Source organism: Saccopteryx leptura, chromosome 1 (assembly GCF_036850995.1).
Source record: "Saccopteryx leptura isolate mSacLep1 chromosome 1, mSacLep1_pri_phased_curated, whole genome shotgun sequence".
In the NCBI taxonomy this organism is placed as follows: domain Eukaryota; kingdom Metazoa; phylum Chordata; class Mammalia; order Chiroptera; family Emballonuridae; genus Saccopteryx; species Saccopteryx leptura.
This window is the reverse complement of record NC_089503.1, coordinates 392,632,480-392,652,712: the sequence shown is the minus strand read 5'-3', so window position 1 is coordinate 392,652,712 and position 20,233 is coordinate 392,632,480. Positions and strand designations below refer to the sequence as shown.

The 20,233-nt window shown below is 46.6% G+C and overlaps 1 protein-coding gene across 1 annotated transcript; it reads left to right on the top strand.

The window, feature by feature from the left end:
• Positions 1-125: 125 nt before the first annotated feature.
• On the top strand, positions 126-18,520 carry LOC136388504 (histone-lysine N-methyltransferase PRDM9-like). The gene is made up of 9 exons (XM_066360329.1): positions 126-236; positions 344-451; positions 3,331-3,431; positions 3,636-3,907; positions 4,273-4,340; positions 6,215-6,408; positions 11,634-11,687; positions 17,494-17,525; positions 18,167-18,520. The coding sequence occupies exons 2-9, from the start codon at positions 432-434 to the stop codon at positions 18,518-18,520; spliced, it is 1,095 nt and encodes a 364-aa protein (XP_066216426.1). The 5' UTR covers positions 126-236; positions 344-431.
• Positions 18,521-20,233: the final 1,713 nt, after the last annotated feature.

Sequence of the window (20,233 nt, the reverse complement as noted above, 5' to 3'; positions counted from 1 at the left end):
GGGAGGGTGTGGGCGGCGCCGCAAGTGAGCGCAGGGCGGCCAGAACCCAGCGGGGCGAGAGGCGGTTCCTTCCGGCAGCTACGCGGGGTCACGTGGCCGCATCACCCCCCCCAGGCCCCCGCGCCTTCAGGGACGTCCGCGCCTACTTCTCCCGGGAGGGGTGGCCGCCATGCGCGACTGGGAGAAAGCGCGCTGCCCCAACGTGTAGAGGAACGTGCACGCGCTGCTGCGCAAAGGTGACGGCGCGCGGGCGGGAATTGTGGGCGGCATGAGGGCCGGCTAAGTGTCGGGGCTGCTCCTACTAGTGCTTCGGTTTCGGGACCACGATTTTGTTTCTCCCCAGGGCTCAGCGCCCATCGGCCCGCTTTCATGGTTCACCGCCGGCAGGCCACCAGACCCCTGACGGAGGACACTGAGGACTCGCATGAAGAATGGACTCAGAGGCAGCGAGGTGAGGGGCCACAGGCCCGGCACTGCCCATTTGAAACCGACCCACGGTCAGGTCCCCAGCGTCTCAGCAGCTAACGAGGGACAGAGCTTGCGTTTAGCAAACAAGCGAGATGCAAACAGTGCATTGTGCAGTATGGGGCAATTTTCTACACTGCTTCCATGTGTAAATGATTACACATGTTTATAGATGTGTTAAGGAGCTGGAATGGTATAAAAGTATAAAAGCATGTAAGAAATAACTCATTCAGAACACTTGTCATCACAAGAGGAGGAGGAAGGTCTGGCCGGTGAGCAGTGCTCCAGGACAGGGCTGCCTGGCTGCACCAGCCACATTGCAGACCGGAAAGGATTATTCATGGTGATTAAGGCAACTGGGGTTGTGGGCCAGGGTAGGGACCATTGTATCAGGCCCTGTGTCAGCCATCTCTTCAGTGTGTCTGGTTTCATGAGGGTGTGGTCAGTAAGGTCCTTCTGCGTTCATGGTCTAGCATTGAAACACAGCTGAAGTCCAGATGTGATCTCTAACTTGACCCAAATGGTTTCTGTGGTCCAAAGACTCTGATGATTAAGGAAGGGCGAGGACGGTTAAATGTGTAAAGGTGAAAGGATAAGAAGGAAAGGAGGCAAGGTGGTCACTGTACCATTAGACTGGACAATGCCACTCTGGAACAAAAAGACAGAAAGGAGCCCTGGCCAAGTTGCTCAATTTTTTAAAGAGTCGTCCCTGTACACCAATGTTTTGTGTTTGATGTCCAGTCAGGGCCTATATAAGAATCCACAACTGAAGCCTGACCAGGTGGTAGCACAGAGGACAGAGCATCAACCTGGGATGATGAGAACCCAGGTTCCAAACTTCAAGGTTGTGGCTTGAAAATGGGTTCACCAGCTTCAGTGTGGGGTCACTGGCTGCAGCGTGGGATCGTAGATGTGACCCCATGGTCACTGGCTTGAAGGCCAAGGTTGCTGGCTTGAGCCCAAGGTTGCTGGTTTGAGCAAGGGGTCACTGACTGAGCTAGAGTCCCCTGGTCAAGACACATATGAGAAAGCAATCAATGAACAACTAAGATGCTGCAGCTATAAGTTGATGCTTCTCATTCCTCTCCCTTCCTTCCTGTCTGTCACTCTATCTAAAAAATAAAAAAATAAAAAGAATAATCAACCACTAAATGCATAAATGAGTGGAACAAAAAATCAATGTTTCTCTTTCAATTCTCTCCTCTCTCTAAAATCAATAAAAACATTTAGGTTTTTGATTCTAGAGAGAGGAGTGAGAGAGAAAGAAAGAGAGAAGGGGGAGGCAGACAGGAGCAGGAAGCATCAACTTTTAGTAGTTACTTCTTGTATGTGTCCTGACCAGGCAAGCCTGGGGTTACAAACTGGTGACCTCAGTGTTCCAGGTCATGGCTTTATCCACAGGTCAGGCAAATTTTTTTTAATTAAAAAAAAAAAAAAGAAGAGAAAGTTTTATGTTAAAGAAATGGATTTTTTGTCCAGTTAAGTGACCTTTATTGTATTTTTGACATGAACAGCCAATTTTTTTTCTTTTTCTTTTTTAGTTTAGTGAGAGATAGAGAGGGAGGGTCAGACAGGGACAGACTGGCTAAAAGGGAGAGAGATGAGAAGCATCAGTTCTTCATTGCAGCTCCTTAGTTGTTCATTGATTTCTTTCTCATATGTGCCTTGACTGGGGGGCTACAGCACAGTGAGTGACCCCTTGTTCAAGCCAGCAACCTTGGACTTGAGCCAGCAACCATGGGGTCATGCCTATGATCCCATGCTCAAGCCGGCAACCCTGTGCTCAAGCTGGTAAGCCTGCACTAAAGCCACATTAGCCCGCACTGAAGCCGGCAGCCTCAGAGTTTCAAACCTGGGTCCTCAGCATCACAGTCCATCCTGGAGAAGCAAGACCCTCTGGACAACACTCTGGATAAAAATTCGATAGGAGAAAATCATTGGTAGATTTCAGTTCCTCTGAGTCCTCTAAAGGGTAATAAGTATGGCGTAGGTATGTGGGGTGGACTTTGGATAGGCCTGTATTTAAGCTCTACTAAACTGAGAGTGAATTTAGCATTGGAGCTTTGGGAAAATCTTACAAATTCTTTGAGCTCTTGAATGCTAATGTGTAAGGTGAAGATACGGGCATATATTCTTGGACAGTATTCAATTTATTTATTTGTGTATGTATTTTTTTAGAAAAGAAGAGGGGAGATAGTGAGGCTGACACCCATATACATCCTTAGCAGGATCAACCCGGCAGCCCCAATTCTCGAGTACTGAGCTGGTTTTTACACCTCAGGGTGATGTGCTTTGGCTTACCGAGCCATTCTCAGTGCCCAGGGCCAATGCTCGAACCAGTTGAGCCACTGGCTACAGGAAAAGAAGAAGGAGGGGTTCAGAAGGAGATGGTCGCTTCTCCTATGTACCCTGACCAGAATCACACCCAGGACATACACTGGGTCAACGCTCTATCCACTGAGCCACTGGCTAGGGCTTAAATTCAATGTAAAATAACTGACAGATACACGTTGTCCAATAAATACATCTCTGATAACAGCAACCATATGTTGTGGGTGTTGTATACCAGGCCTTTCCTCAATACCTAACATATACTGTGCCCTTAATAAATATTTTATGAATAACTAAAATTTGGGAATTTAAACCTCACAATGGGCAGATCTAGAAACAAAAATGGAATTGGCCATCTGTAGTCAGTGTAGAGGCTTACTATTGTAGAGAATTTCTGAGACAATAGTTGACAAAGGAAAATACCAGAGTATGTAGAAGGACAGGTGATAATTTGATGGGAGGAGATTGTGTGTTTTCTGACAAAATAGAAACTAACAGTCCAGACTCCACCAAACTCACTCTTCTCCAACTTAGAACCAGGAGAAAGGAGACTGAAGTAAAGATGTATAGCCTACGAGAAAGAAAAGGCCATGTGCACCAAGAGGTCAGCGAGCCCCAGGATGATGACTACCTCTGTAAGTGACCCTCTGAAAGCATGTCATGTCTTCATACAATAATTTCATCTGGTTATTTGGCCCTTAGAGCATTTCGTTCCCCTATGGACATGCACTACAGAATTGAGGCTCAATGATATGAGTGCTTGGGCTCTCTCTCTGAAGCTCTATACATCCAAGAACATGCACTTAACCTTCCCTAATCCCTCTTGCTGTCACCTCCAGATTGTGAGAAGTGTCAGAACTTCTTCATGGACAGTTGTGACGTGCATGGGCCCCCTACATTTGTAAAAGACAGTGCAGTGGATAAGGGGCATCCGAACCACGCAGCCCTCACTCTGCCCCCTGGGTTGAGAATCAGAGCATCGGGCATCCCTGAGGCTGGGCTTGGAGTGTGGAACGAGGCATCTACTCTGCCAGTGGGTCTGTACTTTGGCCCTTATCAGGGCCAGATCACAGAAGATGAAGAGGCAGGCAACAACGGATACTCCTGGCAGGTGAGAAGTATTTACCTCTTCCTCTGTCTTGTGGCTTCCCACATCCCTCCCATGGCATGGTGGGACCTGCCCTTCTACATGCTAGGACATGGATGGAGACAATATGGTAGACTTTGCAGACCAGAGAGCTCCTGTTGAGAATCACAGCTTAAGTGGGAGCAAAATGGTACAAACACAAAGGAATGCCTCCTCCCAGCCCTGAGTGGACAGGTCAACTCAGATGTGATGAGTAAGAAAAGTATCATGTGGTCACGAGTGGCAGTGCATGTGAGCTGAAAGAGCTTTGTTGACAGTAGGGTGAAATAATTTTTCTATTACCTCCTCAACCAAAAAAAAAACCTTTAATTTTTCTTCCTGAAATGCAGATCACTAAAGGGAGAAACTGCTATCAGTATGTGGATGGGAAGGATGAATCCTGGGCCAACTGGATGAGGTATGGACAAGAAGTTTCTGGGGGTCATGAGAACACTCATCCCTCTCAGGCCCATACATCTTTCCTTCTCTTCATGCCTCCCTCAGTGTTCTCCCTCAATCCTCTGTTCCTTTTTTTTCTCCATGTGGTCCTCTTTCAAAGCAAGAGGTATATAGAGGAAAAAAGGGGATAAAAAATATAGCATATGTCCTCAAAATATAAATCTCTATGCTAGACAAAATTTAGGCACTGGAGAAAAACTGTGAGGTCTTGGGTTACACTTTAAATCAGGGATCTCAAACTCAACTCAGCATGTGGGCCACAGAGCAAGATCACAGCCGTTCGGCAAATACAAGTAGGCCCCTAGGCTTACTTAATTTTATCCAAAATATTTTGAACTTCGTGGATTAGTCTGCGGGCCGCACAAAATTGTTCAGCGGGCAGTGAGTTTGAGACCCCTGCTTTAATCGATCTAATGAACATTATTTAAGCTCTTAATATATTCCAGTTTAAAGGAAGGTATTCATTACTTAAGCAGGTCATATAACCCATCTTCTTATGTAGAACTAGTTGCAGACACAGTGAAACAATTGATTTTACAAAACTTAATTTTTTTTTATTTTTTGAGAACTGCACAGTGCCAGCATACTGAAACCAAGGATAGCCTAAAGCAGTGGTCAGCAAACTGCAGCTCGTGAGCCACATGCAGCTCTTTGGCCCCTGAATGTGGCTCTTCCAGAAAATACCACGTGCAGATACTACCTCAATAAGGAATGTACCTACCTATATAGTTTAAGTTTAAAATTTTTGGCTCTCAAAAGAAATTTCAGTTGCTGTACTGTTGGTACTTGGCTCTGCTGACTAATGAGTTTTCCAACCACTTGCCTAAACCTGTGAGGGCAGCGAATTATCCCAGCCTCCCTTCTAACTAGAACTGAGTTCTGAAGCCTGCAGATCAATGATCACGGGACACTTTCCTGAGGGGATCTTTTATCAGGGGATACAGAATGTGAATAAGCTATTACTGTTCTTTATGATTTTGCTAAGACAAAGAGACCTCCAAATCCTGCCCGGTTGGCTCAGTGGTAGAGCATCAGCCTGGCGTGCAGGAGTCCCAAGTTCGATTCCTGGCCAGGGCACACAGGAGAAGCATCCATCTGCTTCTCCACCCCTACCCCTCTCCTTCCGCTCTGTCTTTCTCTTCCCATCCCGCAATCGAGGCTCCATTGCAGGAAAGTTGGCCCCGGCTCTGAGGATGGCTCCATGGCCTCCACCTCAGGCACTAGAATGGCTTTGGTTGCAGTGGAGCAACGCCCCAGATGGGCTGATCATCGCCCTCTGGTGGGCATGTTGGGCGGATCCCGCTCAGGCGCATGCGGGAGATTGTCTGCCTCCCTACTTCTCCTGGGGTGGGGGGAGACCTCCAGGTTTTTATGAAAACCTGGGTGAGGCATCAAATGCTACCTAAATAAAATGTGAGGAGAATGGAGAAAGGCCTCTCAAGAAAAGATGAACTTGGGCTGAGTATTGAATGATGTAAACTAATCTAGGCACAGATTCCAACATCAAGTAGCAAGTTCTGTGATATAAAACAGAACCTGAGTTAGAGAAGCTAGAGGTCACTGGGTTTTACGGCCAATCAGGGTAAAGGGTACGTGTGGAATTGGCTTTGGAAAATGTATTAGGCAGGATGAGCACCGTATGCAGGACCTGGACATTGGAAGTCATATGACATGGTGACAAGCTCAGACATTGAACAGAAGGTTCTCCAGGAGCACTGTGGGACCGGGTGACATCAGAGCGCGATTGTCAGGTGCAGAGATAGACGTGGATCTGAAAGGTAGTAAGAACTCATCGTCTGTGGGTTTCTTTTCTTTCATCTGCTTCAATCCCAGGTATGTGAACTGTGCCCGGGATGATGAAGAGCAGAACCTGGTGGCCTTTCAGTATCGCAGGCAGATTTTCTACCGAACCTGCCGGGTCATCAGGCCAGACTGTGAGCTGCTGGTCGGGTACAGTGATGAGTTTGGCCAGAAGCTGGGCATCATATGCGGCAGCAAGCAGAAGAGAGAGCTCACAGCAGCTGGAGGTGGGCACAACTGTTCTTCTAAATGGAAAGAAAAGAGAGCACTCACCTTAGAAATTTTCACAGTACACTCTAAAGTCAGTAAGATTTCAAATCAGATGCTTCAGAAATGAAGGATTGATTTCATATGCCTTTGATTCTTAGGAAAAATCTTTATATTTTTATTTCTGATTTAATTTTAATTTTTTTAAGTGAGAGTAGGGGAGATAGACAGATTCCTTCATGTGCCTTAGCCAGGATCCACACAACAACCCTAGTCTGAAGTCCACGCTTGGACTAGCCAAGCTATCCTCAGGGCCGGAGGTCAACACTTGACCCAACTGAGTTATCAGGCTGATGCTTGAACAAGTTGAGGCACTGGCTCTGGGAGGGGAAGAGAGAGAGAAGGGAGAGAGGGAGGGGAAGAGAAACAGATAGTCACTTCTCATTTGTGCCCTGACTGGGGATTGAACTGGGGACTTCCCCTTCTCCGCCAACTCTCTCCTCTGAGCAAACTGTCCAGGGCCTGTTTTCTGAGGTCCGCTCTTGTCTAGCATACAGGGTAAGAGCAGATGTCGGATAGATGCCCAGAAGCCTGGAAATATAGTGCTGTGATTAAGCTGAGACACTGGAAACCTTCCTGAATGAGGTGGGACAAGGGTGCTGTTCTCGCCTTATTCTCTAAGATTTGCTTTGTTAATTATTTGAAAATGCACTTCAGTGGGGAATTCTCTCAGAGATTACTTCATCTCCAAGTGAGAGAGGATGGTTGATTAGCTGGAGAGGGATAGGAGTAAAGCATGTAAGAAGTATGGTTCGGGGCTCTGGGTGGTTAGGTCAGTCGGTTACAGCATCCTGTAATACCAAGGTTGAACCAGGTAAAGACACATACGAGAAATGACCAATGGCTGCATGTCTAGGTAAAAAAATGAATAAATGCCTTTATCTTTCTCTCTCTCTCTCTTTCTTTTTCTTCTTCTACTTCTTCTTCCTCCTGTCTTTGTCTCTAAAATCAATCAATTTTTTAAAAAGTATGGTTAGGGAGATATTTTGAAACAGGACTTCCCATTGTATATGAAATGGGCTGACACTAAATAAAATCAAGTATGAATATTTGGTATGAGGCCTGAGGAAGGACATTTTCAGTGTATCATCTGTGGGAAACTATGAGGGAAGCAATTGTTAATTGGGGCCAATTGTCTTTCTAAACAACTGTGTTAAAAGCTAGGTGTATATAAGAAAGGTCAGCATTGTTCCATTCACACAAGGGGTGAAACAGCCCCTGACAGTCCCTAATCTGGAAATGCACAGAAAGGACCCTTGATATGGGCTTTCTGGATTTGTAAAGAAGATACAGTACAAAAAATTAAAAGATAAAACAGACTGTAAAAAAAAAAACAGGCCCTGGCCGGTTGGCTCAGCGGTAGAGCATCGGCCTGGCGTGTGGGGGACCCGGGTTCGATTCCTAGGTAGGGCACATGGGAGAAGCACCCATTTGCTTCTCCACCCCCCCTCCTTCCTCTCTGTCTCTCTCTTCCCCTCCCGTAGCCAAGGTTCCATTGGAGAAAAGATGGCCCGGGCACTGGGGATGTCTCCTTGGCCTCTGCCCCAGGCGCTAGAGTGGCTCTGGTCACAGCAGAGTGACGCCCAGGAGGGGCAGAGCATCACCCCCTGGTGGGCGTGCCAGGTGGATCCCGGTCGGGCACATGCGGGAGTCTGTCTGTCTCTCCCCATTTCCAGCTTCAAAAAAACCCAAAAAACAAAAGAACAAAAAAACAGACTGTAAAGAAACACTTTGTGGGCCTGACCTGTGGTGGCACAGAGGATAAAGTGTCAACCTAGAAACAGTGAGGTCGCCAGTTCAAAACCCTGGGCTTGCCTGGTCAAGGCACATATGGAAGTTGATGCTTCCTGCTCCTTCCTCCCCTCTCTAAAATGAATAAATAAATAAAATATTAAAAAAAATGAAACACTTTGTGGAAGACAGAGATTACACTGTCAACCATAAGAATGACTCATGAGAGAAGTCTTAACAGCGGACAAAACATATGACCCACGCACTCTTATCAACATCTACTTTGACCAAAATTTACTCTTTCCGCAGAACCAAAGCCAGAGATACATTCGTGTCCTTCATGCTGTCTGGCCTTCTCCAGTCAGAAATTCTTCACCCAGCACGTGAAACACAGTCACCCCGATGAGATTCTCCCAGGAACATCTACAAGAAAACAGCTCCAATCAAAGGATCCTTGCCCAGACCCTCCAATTCAGCAGCACCAACATACTGATACACACAGCTGGGATGACAAAGCTGAAGGTCAAAAGGTCAAAGAAAAGTCCAGACCTTTGCTTAAAAGGACCAGGCAGAGGAGTATTTCAACAGCTTTTTTCAAACCTTCTAAAGGACACATGGGAAGCTGTAGTGAGCAAGAGAGAATGATGCAGGATGTGCTCAGCACAGGCCAGGAAGTAAATTCAGTGGACACAGGCAAAGTATCTATGGGAGTAGAAATGTCAAGAATTGTAGCTATCAAGTATGGAGAGTGTGGCCAAGGCTTTGATGATAAGTCACATATTCTCAGACACCACAGGGCACACTCAAAGGAGAAGCCCTATGTTTGCAGGGAGTGTGAGCGAGGTTTTACATGGAAGTCAGGGCTCCTCAGACACCAGAGGACACACTCAGGGGAGAAACCCTATGTTTGCAGGGAGTGTGAACGAAGCTTTGCACAGAAGTCACATCTCCTCATGCACCAGAGGACACATTCAGGGGAGAAACCCTATGTTTGCAGGGAGTGTGATCAAGGCTTTGCATGGAAGTCACATCTCTTTATACACCAGAGGACACATTCAGGGGAGAAACCCTATGTTTGCAAGGAGTGTGAGTGTGGCTTTGCAAGTAAGTCACAGCTCCTCAGACATCAGAGGACACATTCAGGGGAGAAGCCCTATGTTTGCAGGGAGTGTGAACGAGGCTTTACATCAAAGTCAAATCTCCTCAGACATCAGAGGACACACTCAGGGGAGAAGCCCTATGTTTGCAGGGAGTGTGAACGAGGCTTTATACAGAAGTCAGATCTCCTCAGACACCAGAGGACACACACAGGGCAGAAACCCTATGTTTGCAGGGAGTGTGAACGAGGCTTTACACGGAAGTCATATCTCTTTATACACCAGTGGACACATTCAGGGGAGAAGCCCTATGTTTGCAGGGAGTGTGAGCGTGGCTTTGCAAGGAAATCACATCTCCTTATACACCAAAGGACACACTCAGGGGAGAAACCCTATGTTTGCAGGGAGTGTGAGCGTGGCTTTGCAAGGAAATCACATCTCCTTATACACCAAAGGACACACTCAGGGGAGAAACCCTATGTTTGCAGGGTGTGTGAGCGTGGCTTTGCAAGGAAGTCACAGCTCCTCAGACATCAAAGGACACACACAAGACAGAAGCCTTATATTTGCAGGGAGTGTAAACAAAGTTTTACACAGAAGGCAGATCACCTCATACAGCAGAGGACACCCTAGGGGAGAAGTCCTATGTTTGCAGGGAGTGTGAATGAGGCTTTGCATGGAAGTCACAACTCCTTAGACACCACAGGACACACTCGGGAGAAGCCATATGTTTGCAGGGAGTGTGAACAAGGCTTTGCACAGAAGTCTCATCTCATACACCAGAGAACACACTCAGGGGAGAAGCCATATGTTTGCAGGGAGTGTGAGCAAGGCTTTACATAGAAGGCAAATCTCATACACTGGAGGACACACTCAGGGGAGATGCCCTATGTTTGCAGAGTGTGTGAGTGAGGCTTTACACTGAAGGCACATCTCAGGCCCCAGAGAACACATTCAGGGGAGAAGCCTTATGTTTGCAAAGAGGTAGCAAGTTATTAGCATAAAATTGCATCTCCATAGCCATAGCTATTACATGGGTCATATCCCACCTCTGAGGGGGCTTCAGAAGGAGTTTACTGAGACTTCCCTCACAAGAGTGTAATTTGTACAGATGTAACTGGTTAAACAAATTCTTCACTTTCATAACAAGAGATGAGCTAGACAAACAGTTCCATAAGTGCTATGGGAATGATAACCCCAATCCCCCATGGTCTTTTGGCCTCCTGTTCTAATAAATCTTATCACCATGAAACTATGAAGACAGCCTGACCTGTGGTGGTGTAGTGGATAAAGCTTCAACCTGGAATGCTGAGGTCGCTGGTTCAAAACCCTGGGCTTGCCTGGTCAAGGCACATATGAGAGTTGATGCTTTCTGCTCCTCCCCTCTCTCCCTCTCTCCTTTCTCTCTCTCTCATCTCTAAAATGAAAAATAAAGTTTAAAAAAAAACTATGAAGATAACATACCTCATTCCCTCCTGTCACTGAAACCAGAGAGTTCCAAGAGAGCCACAGAGAACTCACACTGTCATGCACAGAAACTCAACCCCTGGAAATGTGAAAGTCTGGAGTCAATCTACTTAGCTCACTGCCCAGGGAGAGCGATTCGTGACAGACTCACCAGGAAAGGAATTTCCTTGACTCCCAGGAAGTGGAGCCTTTTTTTCTAGTAGATTCACAACCCCCCCCCCTCCCTTGGCTTCTCTTGGCTCCTGTCATATTTCCTCTGACCTCTGTGTCTCAGTGGTGCAAACCAGGGAAGAACATGCGTGTGCATGTCTGTGTACCTGTCTCAGTCTGGGCACCTGGTCTCACTCTCTCCTCACTGGCCTCTGCAGGGTGAGCATCTCATGGTGCATACCACCTGGACTATAGATCATTCAGTAGTTTCTTTGAATCTCTGCTCTGCCCTCACCAGCTGTTCAACCTAAAGCAAGATTCTCAACTTCCATTTTTCTGTATTTTAATCTATAAAATGCGAATGGTGCCTGACAAGCAGTGGAGCAGCGAATAGAGCACTAAATTGGGACACAGAGGACCCAGGTTTAAAATCCCAAGGTCACCAGCTTGATTGAGCATGAGGTTGCAGGCTTCAGTGTGGAATCATAGACATGACCCCATGATTGCTGGCTTAAGCCCAAGGTTGCTGGATTGAGCTCATGGTCAAGGCACATATGAGAGCAATCAATGAACAACTAAGAAGCCCCAATAAAGAATTGATGCTTCTCTTCTTTCTCCCTTCCTGTCTTTCCCTATCTGTCCCTCTGTCTCTCTCTCTTGCAAAAAAAAAAGAAAGATAAAATTGCTTTTCTCTCTCCACTATCTGAAACTGCCCTCTTGATGTTCCGCTTATCTGTCAGACCTCACCCTTACTAGACTATCGCCCCTGAGACAGAGGAATTCCAAGAAGCTGACAAGCCGCCCCAAGGAGGGGCTCTGGACATACCAGGACTTTTGATTCAACACCCACATGCTCGAAGCCCCCCAAGGAGGAGCATTCCAGATGTACCAGAACTTTTGCCTCAGTCTCCCCTCAGGCTCTCCCAAACACTATATAACTCCCCGGGAGACGTGCCCAGCAGGGTTCCTTTCTTCCTTTCAATAAAGCCTGTTACTCTGGTCTTTCAGACTTTTATGGATTCCAACATTTGGTGCCAAAACCTGGGACAGGGTATTAACTGTCTTTACGATCCCTCTTTGCCGTCCAAACTTACAACCAGAAAAGCAATAGGCAGTGGCAGCTCATCCCAGGCTTAATCCCTGAGTCTGTTTGGATGTGTAATTTTAGGTCGATTGGCTGGCAGTCTAACCCTTGCCGGACCAGGATGGTAAGGAGTTTCTCCCTTCCCCTTCCCCAGTTGGCCTCCAAATTTCTCTCCAAAACACCCCTTCCTGGATGGACGGTTTTGACTTAGGACCCCGTATCTACTGGTAGTCTGACTCTACTCCTTTATGGACTTCTACGAAAGTCTGGTCATGCCCAGCCAGGCCTCTCTCCTACATCCCAGGAACTCAACCTTGGAGTGATGACCTCTTGTCTGAGACTCCCTTTTTATGGAGATTTTCTTTTCTTGGAATTGTGACTGAAGTCGGGGACGCCCCGTCTCTCACCAGTCTTCTCTACTGTGGGCTCCTCAGTCCAAACCATCCAGCCAGGCTCCCCTCGGAACATGGGCTTCTCCCAATGTTAGGCCTTAGAGACTATTCCTCTACTCCTTTGGGACTCACCCTACTCTCTGAGGTTCACAGTTTGGGAGGTTTCTACTCTGAGCGGCCTGTTTCTACAGACTTCCTTAAAAGTCTAGGAACCTTGCCAGGTTGCTTTCTACTACCATTACAATATCCTAAGAGATCTTGACAATTTCTGCCACCGGACGGGGTGGGCATCAGAGATTCCTTATGTGTGCAGGCCTTTCTTCTCCCTTCTCTCCTGTCATTAATTTCTGTACTGCTTGTTCTACACGCAGGCCGGTTTTGGCCAAAGAAACCTCACCTAAAACCTCCGCTCCTAATCTTTCCTTCTCCACGGACTCCCAACTCTCTCTTTCTCCTGCCTGACCCCTGAGGGCACCCTTCTCTCAGGACCCTTCTCTAATTCCTCTACAAATTTCTGTCGCTTGAGTCTCTTCCCTCCAAGAGCCCCCTCCCTTCTCCACTGTGTTCTTCATTCCCTCCCCCCTCCTTAGAAGCTGTGGCTCTGGCTGTGGCGCATGTCTCTCTTCTTCAACCCCTCCCCACTGCCTTTGCTGTATTTTACCCATTTACCTCTCCCCACCAGCTTCTGCTACAGCTATGCCCTTCTCCCCCTCATCCTGCAGATTCTGACCCTCATTCTTTTTCATCCAGCTGCTCACACTGTCCATCCATCTGCCTTCTGTCTTCCGCCATTCCATGCTGGCAAATTCTTGCCATCTCGAAAAACTTAAAAAAGCAGAATTGTATATTAAGCTATGTAAGTAATCCATCTTGTCTCTTTGTCAGAAAATATCTCTAGTATAATTTCAATCGAAACAAGTAAAGCGTGCTCAGTTAAATTTCTTAATTCATAACTTTTATGTGAAATCTTTGTTTAATGTGTAACTGTGTCTGTTTCTAAGGCTTTAAACCAATAATTACCCACCTCTTAAGCCAGGCTTACTCATCCCCATGAACTCTCCCTGCAATACCCCCTCCCTTGCTGTCTGAAAACCTTCAGGGTTTATCGCCTCCTACAAGACTTATGCCTAATCAGTGAGGCAATAGTTCCCTTCCATCCAGTAGTCCTTCATCTCTACAAGTTACTGTCACACATTCCCTCAAACACCGCTCACTTCAGGATCATAAACCTCAAGATGCGCATGCGGCCCCCTGAGGTCATTTATCCAGCCCCCACCGCACTTCCGGAAGGGGCACCTCTTTCATTGGTGGTCAGTGAGAGGAGCACATTGACCATCCCATTAGCCAAAAGCAGGCCCATAGTTCCCACTGAAATACTGGTCAGTTTGTTGATTTAAATTTACTTGTTCTTTATTTTAAATATTGTATTTGTTCCCATTTTGTTTTTTTACTTTAAAATAAGATATGCGCAGTGTGCATAGGGATTTGTTCATAGTTTTTTTTATAGTCCAGCCCTCCAACGGTCTGAGGGACAGTGAACTGGCCCCCTGTGTAAAAAGTTTGGGGAACCCTGCTCTACACCCTGATTCTTTACTTTCTGTTTACCTTTACATGGACTGTCTTACCCTAGGGAATCAAAAACAGCCCACACCTGTTTTGGCAAACACTAGCTCAGGATTTAGCAGCTTGCAATCTCAAAACTAGTACTCTCTTACAATATGTAAATAACCTACTCGTCTGCAGCCCCTCCCTGCCTGCTTCAAGGAGACACACCTCCACCCTTCTTAAGTTCCTCACTGTGAGGGGATATCATGTCTTCTCTGCTCAAGTTCACTCTAAGTCTGTAGTCCATCTGGGCATTGCCTTAACCCCCACCACCTGAAGTCTCACCCTAGATCTAACTCAGAACCTCCGCAATCTCCAACCACCTACCACCACAAACCAAATATTTTCTGTCCTCGGTCTAATAGGCTTTTTTAGACACTGGATTCCCAATTTTGGTCTTTTAGTCAAGCCCCTCTGTGAGATCTGCTGAGCATGGCTTTTAAGGTCTATAATGACCAAGGAAGTACCAGAAAAGGCAAATAAGGCTCTAAAGAATTCAGGAAATACCAGCTTTTGGCATATGCTCTTAAAGGCTTCAGAACCCTAAAGGGCTTCAGAGGACTCTATCAGGGCCCTGCTCCACAGTGGAAAGAAAGGTCATTGAACTGAAGCCTGCCAGGTTTCCTAGCCCCACCTGTTGACACGTCTTTTCTGTGGAAAAAGGGACATGAGAAGGTAAGCTGCTCCCTTGCTCCATGAAGGGAGGGTTCAGTCTCTTTTACCTTGCTCCAGCTACCTGTGATCTTACCTTGCCCAGCATGCTGGGAATTGCCATTGAAAGCCCAAGGACGTCATTCAGGAGCCTAAAGTATTTCTTCCAAATAGCAGGTAAACTAATCTCATTTCTTGTAAACACAAGGGCCATCTACACTGCCTTGCTTGAATATTTGAGTTTTATTTATCCCTCGAAGATCTCTACTGTGGGTATTGACATTCTAATTTTCTTACTTTATTTAATGTATAATATCTCCTTTATTCCTCTTGTCTCAATATTCCATACATATTGTAGGCTGGGACCTGCTGCTAATTCCAGCTAGAAGCAGTGGTCACTAGGACTTAAACTCTAACTACAAATTGTAGAAATGTAACCACCCTTTTATTAAGGACTTACAGGATTTACAGGTTACTCAGTAAACTGTTCAAAGACTGTCCAAGAGGCGCTTCCAGCAGTACATCGCCCAAGGACTGACTTTCACGTGGACAGGTCCACACACCGTGATCCTGACAAGTCCCACTGCTGCTAAGGATGACTCTTTCCTCCACCCTGACCATCTGGAGCTCAGAAACAGAGAAACGAAACCGACCCCTTGTCCTTCTATTCTCTATTCACCTCTCAACCTACCTCACCCAATCAGGTGCTTTCTACTCATGTGGGACCAACACCTATATGTGTCTCCCTACTAATTAGACAGAAAACTTTTCCCTAGTCTATCTCATCCCAAATATCAACCTAATCTCACACCATGAGCCTCTTTTAGTTCCTAGTACACTACCTGTCAATCTAAGGACCAAAGGAGCTGTACAGGTAATCCCACTTCTTGTTAGTTTATAAATCTCTTCAGAAGTAGGTCTAGGGGCAGGGGGACTGGCCACTTCCTTGTCTTTTTTCTACTGTCTCTCTGAAGACCAGCGAATTCATAAACATGGAATCAGTGGTTTCACATAAACTGGGTGTCTTACCTATTGCCTTTCATTGGTCCACACACTCTTCTATTTATTTTTCTAACTTTTGGACCCTACCTCTTACATTTGTTCACTAGTTTCTTACAGAACTGCATGCAGACCTTCACCAATTAGAAAATTGAAAAAATCTAACCCTACACACCAACCCTAAAACCTGCCTTCACAAAACAAAAAAATCTGGAACTCTATAAAAATGCCCCTATTCCAACTGTTCCAGGGAGAGGTTCATAAAGGAGGCCCCCAATAGGGATAACAGCAGGAAGTAGCTCCAGAAGATGGATGATTTGACACAAACCTCCTTCTTGAACCCCATACCCTTTTCTTCCCCTCACTTCTTTTTTCTTTTATCACACCACAGAGTTGAGAAATGATGGATACATGAATTCACCAGAACTTCCAAACTGCCCTTTTGCTGTTCCACTTGTCTATCTGACCCCACCCTTACTTACTGTACTGTCGCCCCTGAAACAGAAAAGTTCTAGGAAGCTGGTCAGATTCCCCGAGGAGAAGCATTCCAGGAAGCCGAAATCGTAGGACTGCAGAAGGGTGCAAACCAGAATTGCTGACTCAATGCACACTTGCTCAAAGCTCTCCCCACCTTAATAAATGTTTGCCTCCGAGTCTGTTTTGGTGCACTTCTCCTGGAGGAATACCCCAGCAGATCTTTCTCCTCTAATAAAGCCTGCACACCTGGTGTTCGAGTGCCATTTTATTCTTACACTAGTAAGAAAAGATGAACCCTGAAAGATTTGTAAACATCTTTGATTGCATGACCTTGAGAGTCATAATGTTTCTGTGTATACCCTAAACAAATGTTTCCAGCTTGTACCGTGACATCATGCTCTCCCACCCCTGTGTGTGATCAAGGGTATATAAGCAGCCCCTAATCTATTTTTGGCACTGTACGATTTGGGCCTGATGTTCCCTGTCAGCCATATGTGACCAGCATATTAATAAATCTCCTCTTCTAATAAAACTCTTCAAAATTTATCTGGACTGGGTGTTTCTACATGAACTCGATGAAATGAGGTAAGTGCCTTTCAGAATCTGGGGTGCGGTACTTTATAACAGTGTGTTGGTCGTGTCTTTCCTCCGGTTGGCAATTGGTCTCAGTACCAATAATCAGAGTCCTCATTGCCCCCTCAAGAGTAGTCTCAAAGAGGCTGCCAGCCCTGCTGCTAAGCAGGAGTGTCCTACTGCACAGGGAAGTTGAATCAGGGATTCCTGATCAACACAGAGCTAGGGCTCTACTGGGACAGGGAAGCACTTCTCTAGGAAGCCAGCCTCTCTCTGAGGAGGGTGTGGACAAAAAAAGGGGACACATGCTGAACCTGACAAGCTCCGGGGAGGCTTGCATGGTGGCCTTACAAACTCAAAGACCTAAAGTAACCACACAAGATGGTCTGAAATTGAAACTTTCTAACTAAAAGCAAGCAGTTCATGGTGGGTAGTCATGTCCTATAGAGGTATTTTTCTCTAACAATGGTCAAAGGCTTACTTTAATTGAGCTTGTCTGTTGTCTTTTGCATCTATAACAATGTACCTGATAATGTCACCAGAGAAAACTCAGGTCCAAGGGGGCTTCTCAGGTGAGAAAGAATTCAGGTAAGAGACAGGGTGCAGTGTTCAGGCAAAGCAAGCAGTTTTTTAAGCAAAGTTGTGAACTTGGCACAAGACACAAGTGGGCAACTCAGCTCGTCTGAGCACCGCTACCTGTTGGGGTCTCAGAGATCATATACTTTTAACTCTAACTTTAAAGTTTCCCTTTGGCTTATACTCTGACCATCGTACAGTATTTCAGGGCCGTTTGGATATTTGGTGATTTTATTCTGGCAGATTCTGTGATCTCTGAGCCCCTCCTTCAGTGGGTGAGATAAAACCCCCTTTGTTCCCCTTTTCCTGCCCCAGTGCCTAGCTATCCTATCTAACGATAGCAAACCTTTGAAATGTAAGGATAATTTTTTTTTAGGTTAATTTCTTACTGCAGTCCTCAGAGCAAGCATATCAGCAGAGCAGAAGCTGAACACCCCCATTGTTGTTATTATCGCGGTCATTGTTAGCTATCATATTCCTGCCCACATAAAAGAAATTTCAGTATATACATTTTTTTTTCAACCATTACCCTGCTTTGCTCATCCTCCCTAATCTATCACCAATCAATTTCATGTTACCCCTTGTCTTCCGCTTTGCTTCTGATGTACAGAATACGGGCAAAACGCCATTTTCCAGATCACTTTTTCAATCTGCTGAGACTTTGATTACCAACAATTGTGCACAGTTTGGCTAAAATAAACTCATAAATATTCTACGGGGGGGGGGGAGCCTCCCTTCCCTAAATAAACGTCTCCAGGGAGATGCCGCCACTCCATGGAAGAAGAGCCACTCTACAGAAGGAGGGCCCCCTTCCTGGGAAGGTCACCAAATCCAAGGCGTGAAACCCTCCTCAGGGAGTTGTACCCTCTCCGGGGAGGGAGCTCCTGTCTAAGGCGAGGCTGCTGCTCCTTTCCAGGGACTGACCCAACCACAGGAGGTGTCCTGTCCTCGTGGACCCCAGCGCACCCTCGTCTACCACACGCTGTCAGCCCCGCCCCCGTGCCCCCTGCCCCGCGCTGTTCCCGATCCTTGCTGTCCCGAGCGGGATGCCCATCCTGCCTCTCGCAAACTGCCCTGCTCAGTCCCCTCTTCCCCCAGCCCCCTGCCAAACACCCCGCCCAGCGCCGCCGGAACCGCCCCCTCGCTGTCTCCGCCCCATGCCATCCACGCGCCTCGCTATCCCCGCTCCATGCCATCCACGCGCCTCGCCTGCCCAGACAGACCTGACTCTGCTGCCGCCGTCCTTCCAGCCCCGTGCTGTCCGACCTGACCCGCGCCGGCCCTCCCCTCGCGGTCCACACCCCGCGCCACTGGTCCCTCCCCATCACCGACCCACACCTTCGAACACCGCCCTGCGCTGTCCCTAAAATATAAGCGTGTAAAGAGATTCGAATTGAAAGATAAGAAAAGACACGTCCATGCGGTGACGCAGAAGTAGGTTGACAGTCTCCGGTTACATGCACTCAGCTTTTCATTTCCAATTGTGCACCAGATTGCAGCAGAGGACACAACTTTCTGGTGACTTTTACCTAGCTGTTATTCTCAAGATGCACACGAGATGGCAGCAAAAACATACTTGTGGGCTTTTTTTCCTAGACGGGTCTACTGTGATATTGATCCAAATATGTGCAAAACAGAAGGGCAAACGCCTTGGCTGGATGGCCTGGTTGGTTGCAGCATTGGGCTGAGATGCAGAGGTGGCTGGTTCAATCCCTGGCTGGGGCACATACAGGAACAGATTAATGCTTCTGTCTCCCTCTCCCCCTTCCCTTCCCTGGATTCAATTTAAAAGAAAAAGAGAAAAAAAAATAAAAATTAAGCAACAGCACTGCCCACTACATTAAATGAGAATACAGACCTGGTAATAATTCCTACTTTAAGACCCTCACATGCCTCACCTTACCTCTTGCTCCCATTTGCCGAATGAAACAGGGACGACTATTATCTCCATTTCACAGGTATCTGAACTACGGACTGATTCTAACACAGTTCAAATTCCAGAACCGATGCTCCAAGATGGGTTAGAAGAGTGTGCACTCACAGTATCCCGGACAAAAAAAGCAATCCAAGTACTCCTAGCAGCCTTCTGTTGAACATTGAACAGTGGCACCTTGAGATACAATTTTAATTAGTTCTGTAATCAAGCTCGTCAGTCAGTCAACTCGTGTATCAAACTGCCAATACTGGAACAGTGCAACAACGCGCCAACTAGCAGCAGCTTCCTGAATCACGACTCGTATCTCGAAATTTCGCTCAGATCTCGAACAAAAATACAGACAGAACCGCAACTCATATCTTAAAAAAAGTATGTTGGTCTGTTTGTATCTCAAGGTACCACTCTACTTAAATTTTTGTTTTTTTAAACATTATTTTTATTTTTTAATTTATTTTTTTATTTACAGAGACAGCGAGAGTCAGAGAGAGGGATAGATAGCGACAGACAGACAGGAACAAAGAGAGATGAGAAGCATTAATCATTAGTTTTTTGTTGCTTAGTTGTTCATTGATTGCTTTCTCATATGAGCCTTGACCGTGGTGCTTCAGCAGACCATGTAACCCCTTGCTCAAGCCAGTGACATTGGGTCCAAGCTGGTGAGCTATTGCTCAAACCAAATGAGCCCACACTCCAGCTGGCGACCTCAGGGTCTCAAACCTGGGTTTTCTGCATCCCAGTCCAATGCTCTATCCACTGTGCCATTGCCTGGTCAGTCTTTTTTATTTATGTTTTTAAGAAAAACTGCTCATAACCTGATGGTCCAGCTTGCCATGCTCTCACCCGAGGTGGTGTTTGAGGTGGAACTTGGGCAGGAAATGAGATAGGATAGGTGGAGAGGGAGGAGGTGGCCTGGCCCTTCCAGGTGCTCAACCAACAGATCCCTTTAAGAGCGCCCTCCCCACTTCTACCCCCTCCCTGTCTTTACAATCTGTTCTTCAGTCCAGAGCACTGGTCTGCTTCTACCCACGTGTCCTTCTTCTGAGACCT